This window comes from Thunnus thynnus, chromosome 7 (genome assembly GCF_963924715.1).
Source record: "Thunnus thynnus chromosome 7, fThuThy2.1, whole genome shotgun sequence".
In the NCBI taxonomy this organism is placed as follows: domain Eukaryota; kingdom Metazoa; phylum Chordata; class Actinopteri; order Scombriformes; family Scombridae; genus Thunnus; species Thunnus thynnus.
In genome coordinates this window covers 21,752,235-21,765,666 of record NC_089523.1, presented here as the reverse complement: position 1 = coordinate 21,765,666, position 13,432 = coordinate 21,752,235, and the positions used below count along the sequence as shown (strand labels likewise).

General features: G+C 41.1%; 1 protein-coding gene across 1 annotated transcript; it reads left to right on the top strand.

The window, feature by feature from the left end:
- Positions 1-271: 271 nt before the first annotated feature.
- On the top strand, positions 272-13,115 carry LOC137186204 (probable G-protein coupled receptor 149). The gene is made up of 5 exons (XM_067594938.1): positions 272-1,592; positions 3,271-3,451; positions 3,607-4,109; positions 9,435-9,575; positions 10,279-13,115. Exons 1-5 carry the CDS (start codon positions 618-620, stop codon positions 10,783-10,785), a joined length of 2,307 nt encoding a protein of 768 aa, XP_067451039.1. The 5' UTR covers positions 272-617; the 3' UTR covers positions 10,786-13,115.
- Positions 13,116-13,432: the final 317 nt, after the last annotated feature.

The following is a 13,432-nucleotide window of genomic DNA, read 5'->3' as shown; positions in this document are numbered from 1 at the left end:
AAACTGATGGGCTTCTTACACACAAACACAAATCTGCACCCGCAAGAAAAAACACATAATACATAATAGCTTCTTTTTCTCATTTGTATTCCCTCATTCAGAGGGACATTTAACAACAAATACTCAGGTCATGCCAAGTATTTGGCATGACCTGTGGTCAGCATCGGGCCAAGGCACAAATGAAAAAGCAGCCTGATGTATCGGACCAGTTCCACACAGACACTGTAGTAGTTGGCTGCGTTTGGCCCAACCCCAAATGACTGCCGCGAGAGGAAACGGTGATGACGACAGCGCGTACATCAGCAGCTGGAAACAAGAGGTGCCCTGGTTGCGCGGTTTGAACGGTGAACAGAAGTGCCTGCCAGCACTGTACCCGGAGGCTCCACATCCAAAGGACCGGAAAGCTTTGGTTACGCGTGCGTTTCCTGTTGGATCGGAGAAGGATGTTGCGCTATGTCTCTCTCTCATCTCTGTTGTCAAATTTTTTTTAGAGATGCGGCGCATGTTGTGCCATCCTCACATCTTTGCAGCGCGGTAAACTTTACAGGCGAATGAGCCAGATTTGACCAATTAAAAGTGCCAAGAGGGACAGAGAAGACAAAGTTCATTCACTGAAAATGTCCACGACGCACCTAAGCTCCCCGGCGCCCAACCAGAGCTACCTTTCCACGACCACCTACGAGCAGACAGACCCCTCGGAGGTGGAGAGGCAAATTCGCCTGCTGCTTTTCGGCTTGTGCGTAACCATCGCGGCTGCTACCTTTGTCGGAGGGGTGTATTCGCTCCTCTCTCTCCTCCGGATGAGGAGGAAAACCTCCCTGTGTCTCATTGTGGCTTCCATGTCGGTGGACGACCTGCTCAGTGTGGTCCCTCTCTCCATGTTCATGCTCCTACAGTGGGAGAGCGATGGAGGTGGAGGATCGAGCAGTCTGTGCACTTTATCCGGACTTCTGTACGTGTTCCAGGGTGTTTCAAGCAATATGAAGGCCTGCCTGATAGCAGCCTACACTTTTTATGTCACAAAGAGATTTGGAGTGCTCCAGTCTGTCCGCCGGCCCTTGAGAGTGATGTGGGCCATAGCCGCTGTGTGGGCGGTCAGCTTGGCCGTCAGTGTGTTACCTTTGTGCGGATGGGGCAGCTTTACGCCGGCCTCTCTTGGGTGTTTCCCAGAGAGCGACAGTTTGTACATTCTGCTGCTTTTCTCTTTATATTCCCTGTGTTTCTGCGGCTTGTTGTTTTTCTTTATCCCCCTCACCTACCAGCTGCTGTGCTCCAGAGAACCCCAGAGGACTTTACTGTACCCGAGCTATTTGGAGATGGCGAGGGGACTGAGTGGATCCGCTCCCCTTTGTGATCTCCAGTCCTTCTCCCGGGACAGTCTGAATAAAAGTTTCGGTGCCTACAACGAACTGAGCCCAAGCTCATGTGGGACAGTGTCGGAGCTCAGGGGGAAGGAGAACAGCGGTCTGTCCTCAGTGTCTGTCAGCGGGCAGAGGGCAGCAGCTGTCGGGGACACACCAGTGGTGTTTGCACAAAAGCGCTTCTCCATGATACTGGCGGTTGTTCGAGTTATTTTATGGATGCCAATGATGGTAAGCAGCGTGACAAAAGCGCATGCTACATCAAAAGCAACAGCCTCATAACTTTTATAAATAGCTGGTCCATTTCGATACACCCAAACCGTTTAATCTAATAAGCTGACAGCTGACATCTACTAGTTGAGTTATGTTTATACATATTCCCATTGGAAACCTACTTGTCTCAAGATTTTTTAAATGTTTTGGTTTAAATGTCTTATCTTATTAAATCTTTCACTGACATTTGTTTTTCGAAAATTCCTAAAAGTACATTACAAACCAGAAGAAGTGATCATATTGGAATAACTTTTCACTTTCTTTCAAGAAAAACAGGATCCTCAGACAGAAACCCCTGTCCAACTATCCTTGCTCATTTCTGTTATTTGGGCCAATCTGAGTTTCTGATATCAAAGATGAGTAGAACTATGCTACAAATTTTGGGGGGTCTGTATTTTAGCCAAAAGACAGGTGCAACAAAGAGATGTGCCTTCTATACAAACTCAGAGTAACCTGAGAAAAGAGTCTGCAGCCACCTGAAAATAAATGTTTCGGCCTTTAATGTACCCCAACATTGCTAAACATTGTCATACCCAAATCAAATATTAGGCCACCATTTCGGTTGCTGTTTTTGTGGCTATGACCTGTAAGTTTAAGCTTTGGATAAAGTAACAGAAAGTAAACAAAAAGTCTGTAAATCAGAATAAAAATGTATTACTCTTTTAAAATCCTTTCAGCAACTTGTGTATTTTGTGGGATAATTAATTAATAATCTTACACTTTTTGTTCATGTCTTGAAACCATTAAGACATCTCTTCGTGATTTGTTGACTCATTGAAAGTTCTCTCAAAATTTTAGTTTAGTTAGTTAAGTTTGGTTACAGCCAGTGTCCCATTAAATCAACCTTCCCTGAAGGCCCTCAGTAGGATGGCTTTCCTATAAAACCTTAGGAGCAGCATTTATTGTATTGTGAAATATTTTGATTGATATGATTGCCAAACAGTGTTTGTTCTGCTCAAACAAAAAAAGAATTTGGGGTGATAAAAGCTGTTCAGCCAGCAGACAATGATGGGCAAACAGAATTGGCATTTCAAACTTGTAACTCTGAAAATGAGAAAAGCTCTGGCCATGATTAATGCAGTAAATGTCCAAGTTGCTCAGGAACACAATAAATGCAACTGAACAATTCATAATGAGCTTTCCTTTGGTAGATGTGAATAACTTTATTGTTTTTTTAAGACACAAGCCTAAACAAACATGTCTTGCCCAAGAAGGTTTACTTTTAGATTTCTGTCTTTGTGTCTGTGTTTGCATTTACAGGTATAACATTTTTCTAGAAAGCTTTGGAGGTCAATATCAGAACGACGATGCACCTGTTGCTGGGGCACAATGACTGGGTCATATAAACATTAGTTATAAAGGAATACTTTCATTATAGAAATGTACACATTTTTTTTTATATTTATTCAATTTTAGTACACCCGTGCACTGTACAGTAGTGCAACAGTCCAATCATTTTGCATTTTGACTCAACGACAACACAGAAAAATAAAAAGCAAAAGCAAAAAAAGCCCAGTATGGATGAAGGATCTGTGTAATTTGTTTCCATTCATGAGTTTCCCTACCCCCACATCCTCATGCATACTGAATCACTGACACCTCAGTGAATTAATTTCCCCTTCCCTTTCATTCACAGACTTTGGTGCTGGTGCGCCACACAGTGAATGCACGCAGCTCGCCCCTTGAGACTCTGAGCTTCTTTCTCACTTTGCTTGCCCCTGCGGTCACGCCGTTGTTCGTGCTGTCTGAACGCTGGATTCACATGCCATGTGGCTGCTTCATTAACTGCAAACGGGATCCAACACAGGAACCCTCAGGTATCCAGGCATGCTCCAAATTTACTAACAATGAGCAATCAAGCATGTTTTTTACTTAAAGAAGCTCTAAACCAATTTCCAAATGTGATATGCAGCCTACTTCTGTTTTTAAATTGAGGGTGTAATTTATTTGTTTTCAATTACTTTCTTCACAGTGATGAAAAGAAAATTTGAGTTCAACCTTTCCTTCCAACAAGGCTATGGAGTGTATAAGTTATCCAATGCCACCATGTCTCATCATAGTGCGCCCATTGAGACGCCGGCCTATCACAGCCTCTTTAACTGTGACTTCCCTAACACCCGCCTCGATGCACTAGAGAGTGGTGGCCTCTCGAGCTTGGGGCCCAATTTTGATTTCAGCACCACATGTCCGGTGGACAGCTCCTCCCATGCAGACCTCCTATTGGAAGCTGTGGCCGGTGGAGGAGAGGCGCTGGCTGATTGTCCCCCACTCCCACATGAGAACCATGGAGATGATGATGACTTCCGCTGTGTCCCTTCCATGCCCTCTCATCACCGGGAGCAGGATCACAATCTTACTGACACGTCATCGGTGTTCGAGGGGTCGGAGAGGAGGCTGTCGCACGAGGAGTGTCGCAAAATCGAGCTGACAGACTGGGAGTGGTGCAGGAGTAAATCCGAGAGAACACCAAGACAGGTACACCACGATCCAGAGCAGTCAGTTGATTAGTCTGATGTTGAACCATTAAATGAAGTCATTTGTATCTGTCATTTTGTGGTTTATGGCTGGCATTAAATGATTTTTCCACACCCACACTCAGCCCTGTTGCTTTCTAAACTAGTCAAATAACTACTGCATTAGCATGCAACATATGGTGATGTACTCTTGAGGTGATTGTTTATAAACAATTAGCGACTCAGGACCATAAAATAGATGGATTTTCAATCTTCCTTTCTGTGTTTACATTTTGTTCAAAAGGAAATTAAATGCTTTTTTATTGCAGTGCACCTGTAATATGTTGTGGTAGGCCAGAGGTATAGACAAGTATACACACAACTAGAAGTGCGGGCATATTTGTGCATTTGTTTTCTGTCTGAATGCCTGTCTGACTTTGTTGGTTTGTCTCTCTGTGGGGTTTTCCGCATCTGTGAATATGCCTCTTTATAATCAAGCTGACAGACTGAGAGCTGTGCATGTGATATAGATGAAATTGCTAAAATCCTCTCTCCCTTAGCCCCTCTCCTCTCCTGTCCTCTCCTTTCCTCTCCTCTTCTCTCCTCTTCTCTCCTCTCCTCTCCTCTCCTCTCCTCTCCTCTCCTCTCCTTTCTCTGCATATCTTTATCTGTGTTAAGCCTCAATGGATTCTGACTAATAGGAGCAATTGATCAAGATACTATCAGCAGCCTACCTTTTTAGTAACAAATGTCAGCCAGTCTTTCAAAACCAAATATTCATTCATTGCTGCTCCACAGACACTCTAAGACCAGCTCACCAGAGCTCTATTCATTGAATTAGTCTTGTGGTATTTTGGCGTTTAAGCAGTATTAATTGACATTTATCCACTGAAGGCTAGCCCCCCTATGTGTTTGTCAATGTTCTTTGTGCACACATGTGATTTGGAATGACAACTGGATGAAAATTAAATAGAATCCATGTTTTAAACAACCCACTCACACTCCATCAAACACAGCTACCGTATCCACATATTAACACACATATTTTGTGCCCAGTGTTGTTATGTCTGTCTGTCAAAACCCAAAGTTATGCTCATAAATTTATGATTTTCTCAATCACTCAATAGTTGCTCTATCCAGCTGATGCAAAGCCAAAGAGTATTACCGGTTAACAACTCGGCTCAAGGCAGTTTGTTAAGAGCACATGAGTCACTATCCCCTAATCCATATTTAATCCATTTCTTTCTTTGTAGTTGACATCCTGTGCTCTTGTAATACCAGAAGCTTAAATCTCTCTATGTTTCGCTGGATCCAATTGAATTGTTAAACAAGGACAAAACAGCAAAGGCTTAATGATTAATGTATCCGGGCATTGGAGATACCAGACATAGATGAAGGAACAGCCTCGCTCTGTTCCAGAGAAACAGCAGTGCAGCCACAGGCATTACCTCTGAAACTGACAGCAGTGTAATTGTAAGTTTTCAGAACAATAACACTATGAGCTCATAAACTCACAAAACAAACAAGGACATTAACAGATGTTTAAAATGCATATATACATGTGCACACACACAAACACATGCACACACTCTGTCTCTCTTCCTCTCTGTCTCTGCTCTACTCATAAGTCTGAAATGTTTTGGGTTGAAAATCACCAGAGGGTGGAAAATCCATGGAGCATGCATCTACTGCTTGGCTTTGGCACTCACTTTGCATCATGTATAAGCTGAAGATGCTCACTGCTGGCTTGTGTGTGTGTGTGTGTGTGTGTGTGTGTGTGTGTGTGTGTCCTACTTGCCAGTTTCTTAGTAGCAAACTCTGTATATTACTGTATGTTCCTGTAGGCCTTAGTCATTGACTGGGGTCAGCAGATACACATTTACAGTATATGAAGACAGACACTGGATATACAAACACACATACACACACATATATACACACAACAAAACAGAAAAGACGAAAAATACAAACATTAAGCAAGACACATACAGCAACCTCCCCCTCTCCCCATGGGCATAAAAGCACACATAAGACACACACACATACTGTATAACACAACAGATGACATCTAAATAGTTTTTGATTTATAGTGTTTCTTTGCTGTGTTTTGTTCCTCGTTAGCAGGCTAGATGTCATTACGCAGCGTCTTTCCTCCTTACTGTCAGCCCTTCTGGCCTTCAGCATCCACAGGGAGAGGTGGAATTAGAGCTTAAAGACATCTTTACCCTCTCTGTGACTTCATACTCTCTGTTAGCAAGCACAGAGCTGGAGGCGTGCTCACAAGCGCTCTCCCTAAGGGGAAATGGAGATTTAATGTGCATTCAGATGTAAGGAACTGAAACCCGTTTACCCTTCTTAGAATACATCTGCAAATGTAAATAGATGGCTCTCTCACAAATAAGGCTGCAAGGTGGAAAATGAAACAGCAATTGATTTTGAATAGAGAGAAAAATTACAAAACCAGAATCAATACCGCACGCCAGAATCTGTAGGCATCAATAATGCATACTTACAGCTAGTGCTGCTGCTCATATAAAATAGGTGGTTTATGTTGTCACTTTCATTCTTGCATTATGTGTACAAAAAGAGTTTACAGCAGCTGCTTTGGTGTGCTAACATGCTCATAATGACAACACTAGCATGATGTTTAGCAGGTATAATGTTTACCAGGTTCTCCCTCTTAGTTTAAAGTCCCCTTTGTCATGGTAATTATGTAATAAAATTGACTTCACACTAGAGATATTTCTTTCAAGGGTTTAATTCTCACGTTGTGCATAAAGTAAAACATCAGCCTGTGTGAGCTGAATGGACCCCGAGCAGAGTCGGAAATTCTCTCTTATAGTATTTTAGATAATACATCAGCTGTAGTTTAACCATTGGGATAGCATGTTAGCTTGAGGCACTATTTGACCTTTCTTTCTCAAGACACTCTTATTCATCATACATAACAACATCTGCCTTGTAACACACATGATCCTCCTTAGATACATCTTCCATTGTTGTAGACATACATCATATCACAACATCTCAAACATTGTATAGATATATAAGAATACATCTATTCATATTTAAAGCTGGAGTGCAGGACTTTTTGTCTGCCCCTTCTGGCAATGAGAGTAATTACAAAACCACTGTCGACACGTGTTTCCACCATAGCCTACTCCGTTGCTACTGTCGTGGCTGTAAAACGATGGATAAATTGTTTTGTGCATCACACAACTCCTGCGAAATGACTCGTTTCACAGAATTTAATCCATTCGGTCTGATAGCATTCGGAAAGTCTAAAGGAGCCGCACGATTAAATTATATTATCCACATTCAAGTTAGCAGAGAGCTAACCAGAACTGCTAACCGCTCTGCCCATAGAGCTTGTGCAGTATACATTCATCCGGCCAGCACAGGAATGTTAAACCTGACACCAGATTGGTAGACTGTGAAATACAGAGAGATTTATCTGGCGGTGATAGGCTTAATCAGCATTGTGTTTAGCTCATTTGGCAAAGGCTTGAATGTAACAGACGTTCATTTATATGTAAAAGTTCCACACTGTAGGTTTAACAACAACATGATCATGAGTGCTGTCAGTAGATACATCAGACAGGAAAATCTGAGAGGCCCCAAGACCCGTGCTTCCACCCGCCTAGTATATGCAGGAGTTTCCCCTATACACTGATTGTCTTCCAACCTCTAAAAGACAGTCATGTGAGACTCATACTGTGAAGCAAAAGGTCAACACAAACAGTTTACTTCTGCAATGTAGTCACAAAAAATGCATCTGCATTACATATATCTAAAGATAATACATTAATATATTTTAAATACATGATGGAAAATACATGAGAAATCAATGTTTTTTTTCTTATTGTGTCACCTGACTTTGATGTTTGAGCTTCACTGTACAGAATGATGTATGTGCAGAGTTTGACACTAGAAGGCTGTTTTCACATTAATCTGTTGAAGAAGGAAAGTTTTTCTGCCCTCATTGAAAATTTAAGGCATATACCTATGAGCATGATTTGTGACATCACAACTACTTTGGAGGCCAATTGTTAGGCCAAGTGTTATGTGGAAACGTGAAGCCTCCAGTGCACATACACTGAGAATGGACTTTTCTGTGAAGGAGGAAACATTTTCTATTGAGCAGTTAAACTTTTGAAATGAAAAATATTTGCATATTCATCGATTCTGGATATTTTAATTAGGGAGAAGGAATAGTTGGAATTTTAAGGTTTTTAATAAGGTGTTTGTGCTTTTTTGAGGAAAAACAAAATATTATTATTCACGGCAGAGTATTTTTTATATATCTTAAAACATGTCTGGTGCCTTTATGAGAGCTGCAGCATTTGTAATATTACACAAAACAGAAAATACCCAGAACACACATACACACACAAATACACACACACACACACACACACACACACACACACACATCCATCAATGCACTCCCCATGTTGATGGGTTCTAAGGATTATTTGATTTACTTGACAATGTGTTTTCAGCTACAAGTCGGAGTCTCTCTCTCTCTCTCTCTCTCTCTCTCTCTATCATCAGCAATGATGCAAAGACAATGACAGGAAAACAGACAGAGTCATGGAGGACAAGAGATTGACATCCTCTTTGTTTCTATTGTGCGTCATAGTCACAATCAGATCATTACATTGAACTAATCTAAATAATTTAGAGGGCTTAATGAGACCTGCCACGGTCTCCCTGCTGTCGCACCACAGGATGATCCTCCTTTCCTCTGCCAGCAATATGCATTTTCTAATATGCATATTGCTTGTACTATGAAAAAAATATAAAATATCATTAGAAAATATGAAATATGATGAGAAGATGACTGATATAAATTATTTCTAAAAAGATGCCAAACTAATAGGAAAACACTGAAGAAGTTTGATTAATGTTTTACACACTGAAATGATATTATTCAGATTAATTAAAAAAATTCTGGTAACAGCTAAATTGTTGTATAGATCATCCCATAATAACAACATCTTTTACTGTGAACCTGAAAAGTCTCAGCTAGCAGCTAAACCCACTGAGCCCTAACATCTCATTTTACCAGCAAACTGCTGTTGACAGCTTTCTCACATGTAAGCCTCATTAACTCTCGGGGTGGAGATGGTTGGTCAACACATTCATCTCCCTGGCCTTGACATCACAGACACAATCTAAGATCAATTAGTTTGAACAGAGTGAACAAGATGCAAAAGGACCTTGTAGTTGATGTGAAGCATCGGACGATTTGTACTTCTTGTCAATAACATGATGAGCAGCCAAGATTGAATATATCGTATAATAGTAATTTTGTGTGCTTATTTTTTTCGTTTTTCCTATGTAGCGGTCATCAGGTCTGTCAATCCCCCTGTGCGCCTTCCAGGGTACCGTATCTCTGCAAGCACCCACAGGAAAAACCCTCTCTCTCTCCACCTACGAGGTCAGCAGCGATGGACTCAAAATCTCCCCCAATAATGCCAAGAAGGTAACAGCACTCAAGACAGTTTTTTTCAGCAAGGAGCTCAATTCTTGTTCATTTTGAGCAATTCATTAAAGGAATAGTTCAACATTTTGGGGAAATATGCTATCTTGCTAAGAGTTAAATGAAAAGAACACCACTCAAATGTCTCTCTGTGTATAAAACCATGAAGCTAGAGCCAGGAGCCCGTTAGCTTAATTTAGCATAAAGACAGCGGAAGACAGCCAGTCTGACTTAAACCATACACAAATAAGCATTGTGGTTTTACAGGGAGTTATATTCTATAACTATTCCCTGGCCATAAAACCACAATCTGTTGTTTTTACATCTCAGTTTGTGTATGGATTAAAGAAACAAGGTATAACATGTTAAATTAAGTAGTGAGCTTCAGATTTGTTAGCGTTGGGCAGAGCTAGGCTAGCTGTTTCCCCATTTACAGTCTTTATGCTAAGCCAAACTAATAGCTAAAATAAAAAAAATTAAAAAATTTGCCTTATTACAAATCAGTGGGGGGATTTGACATGGGGCATTAAAATTAAATATGTATAAACTATCAAGACAGATTATGATCAGACATGAATGATCCCTATGGTGAAATTGGGTTTATTGAATTAATATTTTAGTTTCACAAAAAAAAAGATGTTGAATTATATTGTGACCCCACATTGTTTATGTTTAATTGTATTATTAATCTCCTTCTGCCTTAAAGGTGGAAGTGTACCGCTCCAAATCAGTTGGCCACGAGCCCAGTGCAGATGACCCAGGATCAGGAGGCCAGACTGGAGATGTGCATGTCAGCAGCGTAGGGATGGGTATGGAAATCGGAATGGGCATCGGAGCTGGTGTGGGGGACACCAATGTCAAAATCCACCTGGAGGTTCTGGAGATCTGTGACAACGAGGAGGCCATGGACAGTGTCTCCATCATCTCAAACATCAGCCAGTCCTCCACCCACGCTCGCTCACCGTCGCTGCGTTACTCGCGAAGAGAAAACCGCTTTGTATCTTGCGACCTTGGAGAGACGGCTTCTTACTCTCTGCTCATCCCCAGCAGCGGCAACCCAGAAGCGGAGACCATCAACATCACTATACCAGACACTGTGGAGGCCCACCGGCAGAACAGCCGGCGACAGACGCAGGGAGGCACGGGATATCGTGAGGAGATACAGCTGCTCAATGAGGCTTACAGAAAGCAAGCTGGGGAAATGGAAGAGTGACAGCACGGGACAAGAAAGTGGCTCTCAGAAGTTAAGAGAGCTCTAACAGAAATGGATAGAAGACAAATTTCCTAATCATTCCAAATTTACTTCTTTCTGATCAACACTCTAATAGAACAGACGGGTGACCCAAATTGAGACTTAGCTTAAGACTGTTATAATAGTCTGTTTGCCTACTCTTGTACTTCCTCTTCAGATAGCTTCGTGAGAACACATGTACACATCACCTGTCTGTAGAGTACATAGAGATAAATTAGGCTGTAAAAGAAGATAGTATTAAATTGGGGTAAACGAGAGAGAGAGAGAGAGAGAGAGAGATAGAGAGAGAGAGAGAGAGAGAGAGAGAAACGGAGCCAAAGGAAGGGGAGAGTGAGAGAGAGAAACAGTATTGCGGCAGAGCATCTGTATTCCTGCCAAGACTTTCACCATATGGCAGTCTCTCATCATAAAACAGATACAGCAAGAGAGAAAATTAACTTAGACGTGGAAAAGGAGGGGCCACGGTTCAGCCACATGTCTGACATGAAGCTACTCCTCAAGACTACGTCACCGATGACTCAGCTGTGAGGGGAGGGGTCATCTGACCCATGTGTCTGACTCATCCCTGTGTGTGTCGTTGTGTGTTGTGTTTTGCATACTAAAGTAGACTTGCCTATAAGGATGAAGGTACTGATGTGAGAGAGTAATGGTTTGTGGTGTCAGCCGCCAAAAGTGTTCATACTGTATGTTTCCCTTATAAGAATGTGTTTATTATGCTTATATTTCTTTGAATTGTGGAGTGTTTTCCTTTTCACCTGCTGCTGCGTGTCCATCATGTATTATACAATTAATGTTGCTACAATCAAAAAAGACGTAGAGAGAGAGAGAGAGAGAGAGAGAGAGAGAGACCACTATCCATGCTGGAAATCTAAAACAGGAGGAGAGCAAAACGACCGGAGAAGGAAACAAGAGGCAAGCCTTTGTGGGAGAGTGCAAGTGATTATTGAAGATGAGGTCGAGAGGATACTTATGCAGAGCAGTTTTCTGCTTCATGCACATTCAGTGCAATTTAAATGAGTGACAGTGTGCATATTTTACTACAGTATGCAGCATATGAATGTACATTTCAGAGCCACTTTGGGGGATCATCTCTCGTTCAGTTCACTGCCCATCCAATCAGTGTGCCACCAGAGCCTCTCAGTTTCAATCTAATGGGTGCATAAATTCAGGACTGGATCAAATTTTCATAGATAGCATTGTGTATTTCAATACCATTTTTAATGCTTACATGGACTGTGAACATCTGTCAGAAGCATATAAATCTTTATTCTCTTTCACAGATATCAGTATATCCATCATTACTTATATGCACATTTACATGTACGTTTGTGTATACAAACATAGTAAAATAGGTATAATAGACTAATTTATAATATATATTCATTTACATTTGTTTTATGATGGTGTCTTTTAAATGTCAGTTGTTTGCCCAGTTGATCTTGAACACATCAGCTGCACTTTGTGGACTTCATTTGCAGGCTTTTGAATTGTTCTGTAGCAAGCCCACTTTATCAGCTGCAACATGTTTCATCCTCTTGAAGAATGTTGTCATTAAAGAAAATTGCCTCTAACAAGAATGCAATGCATTTCTATTTTGAGTGCTCCTGGGCAAAAACATATAAGAAAATAATGTACAGCCATATGAGTCATAATGAATGTAAAGTTGTATTCAATGTCATGCTCATAAAATGAACATAAAGCATTCCAGCTGTTAATGGTGCCAAAGGTTTTCAGCTGAACAGAGTGTCATCTCTGCAGCCTAACAGAGTGGAAGAAACTCGATCATCTGCTTATTCTCACTCTTAAACAGGATCTGCTCAGCTTCTGGTCAAACGTCCTCATAAACCACGTTGATCAATGAACTGTCATTTGCCCTGTTTGTGAGAATTAGGGATTACACATCAGCTTTACAAGTGTTTGCATGTTTACTCATTCATGTCAACCATCTGGACTGATACAAAACACACAGACATAGTGCAATAATTATCTACTTAAAAGACCGACCTACATAGTTTGCAACAATCATTGGATGTTGTGCTTCTAGGATGATTTGACTGATATGCAGCAGTTGTATATTTTTATTGTACTCTTATCGGTTCATACAGTGAGACGGAATCAGCTGTAAAGACATTGAATTTTCTTGTGTTTTAGGTTGCTTACATTACATTACAAATAATTTATTAAATGTTCTCTGTGTGACATTTAAAAGATACAGTCTTTGTGGTGGGAGAGTAGAGGGATAGAGACAGAAAAGCAAATAGTAGGAAAGCAGGAGAGAAAATGGAGATAAAGAGCATATGGTATCAAACACAAAATAAAGTAAAATAATATAAAAACTGTTATTATCAAAGGTTCTGGCCTCTGCTGATGTTTTATCATTTCTTTCTGATCCAAGGACTTTCACCTCCCACTCACAACCTCTGATTATGCTGAAGTATAATCAGGAGGTGCAGGTAAAGCCTGCATCAGTGGCACCGCTTGAGACCTCTAGATCAACATGTGCACCTTCAATGAGTACAGCATGCATTATTGATAATGTAAGCCAAAGGTAGAGGAGGAGAAAAAACAACCTATGTTAAAATATGTACCTTTTCTTCTAAGGTTTTTC

Excerpts from the sequence above, each read along its gene's own strand:
- LOC137186204 (XM_067594938.1), top strand. The coding sequence starts at position 618 with ATGTCCACGACGCACCTAAGCTCCCCGGCGCCCAACCAGAGCTACCTT. Across the intron at positions 4,110-9,434 it reads CCGAGAGAACACCAAGACAG|CGGTCATCAGGTCTGTCAAT; the intron begins GTACACCACGAT and ends TTTCCTATGTAG. Across the intron at positions 9,576-10,278 it reads CCCCCAATAATGCCAAGAAG|GTGGAAGTGTACCGCTCCAA; the intron begins GTAACAGCACTC and ends TCTGCCTTAAAG.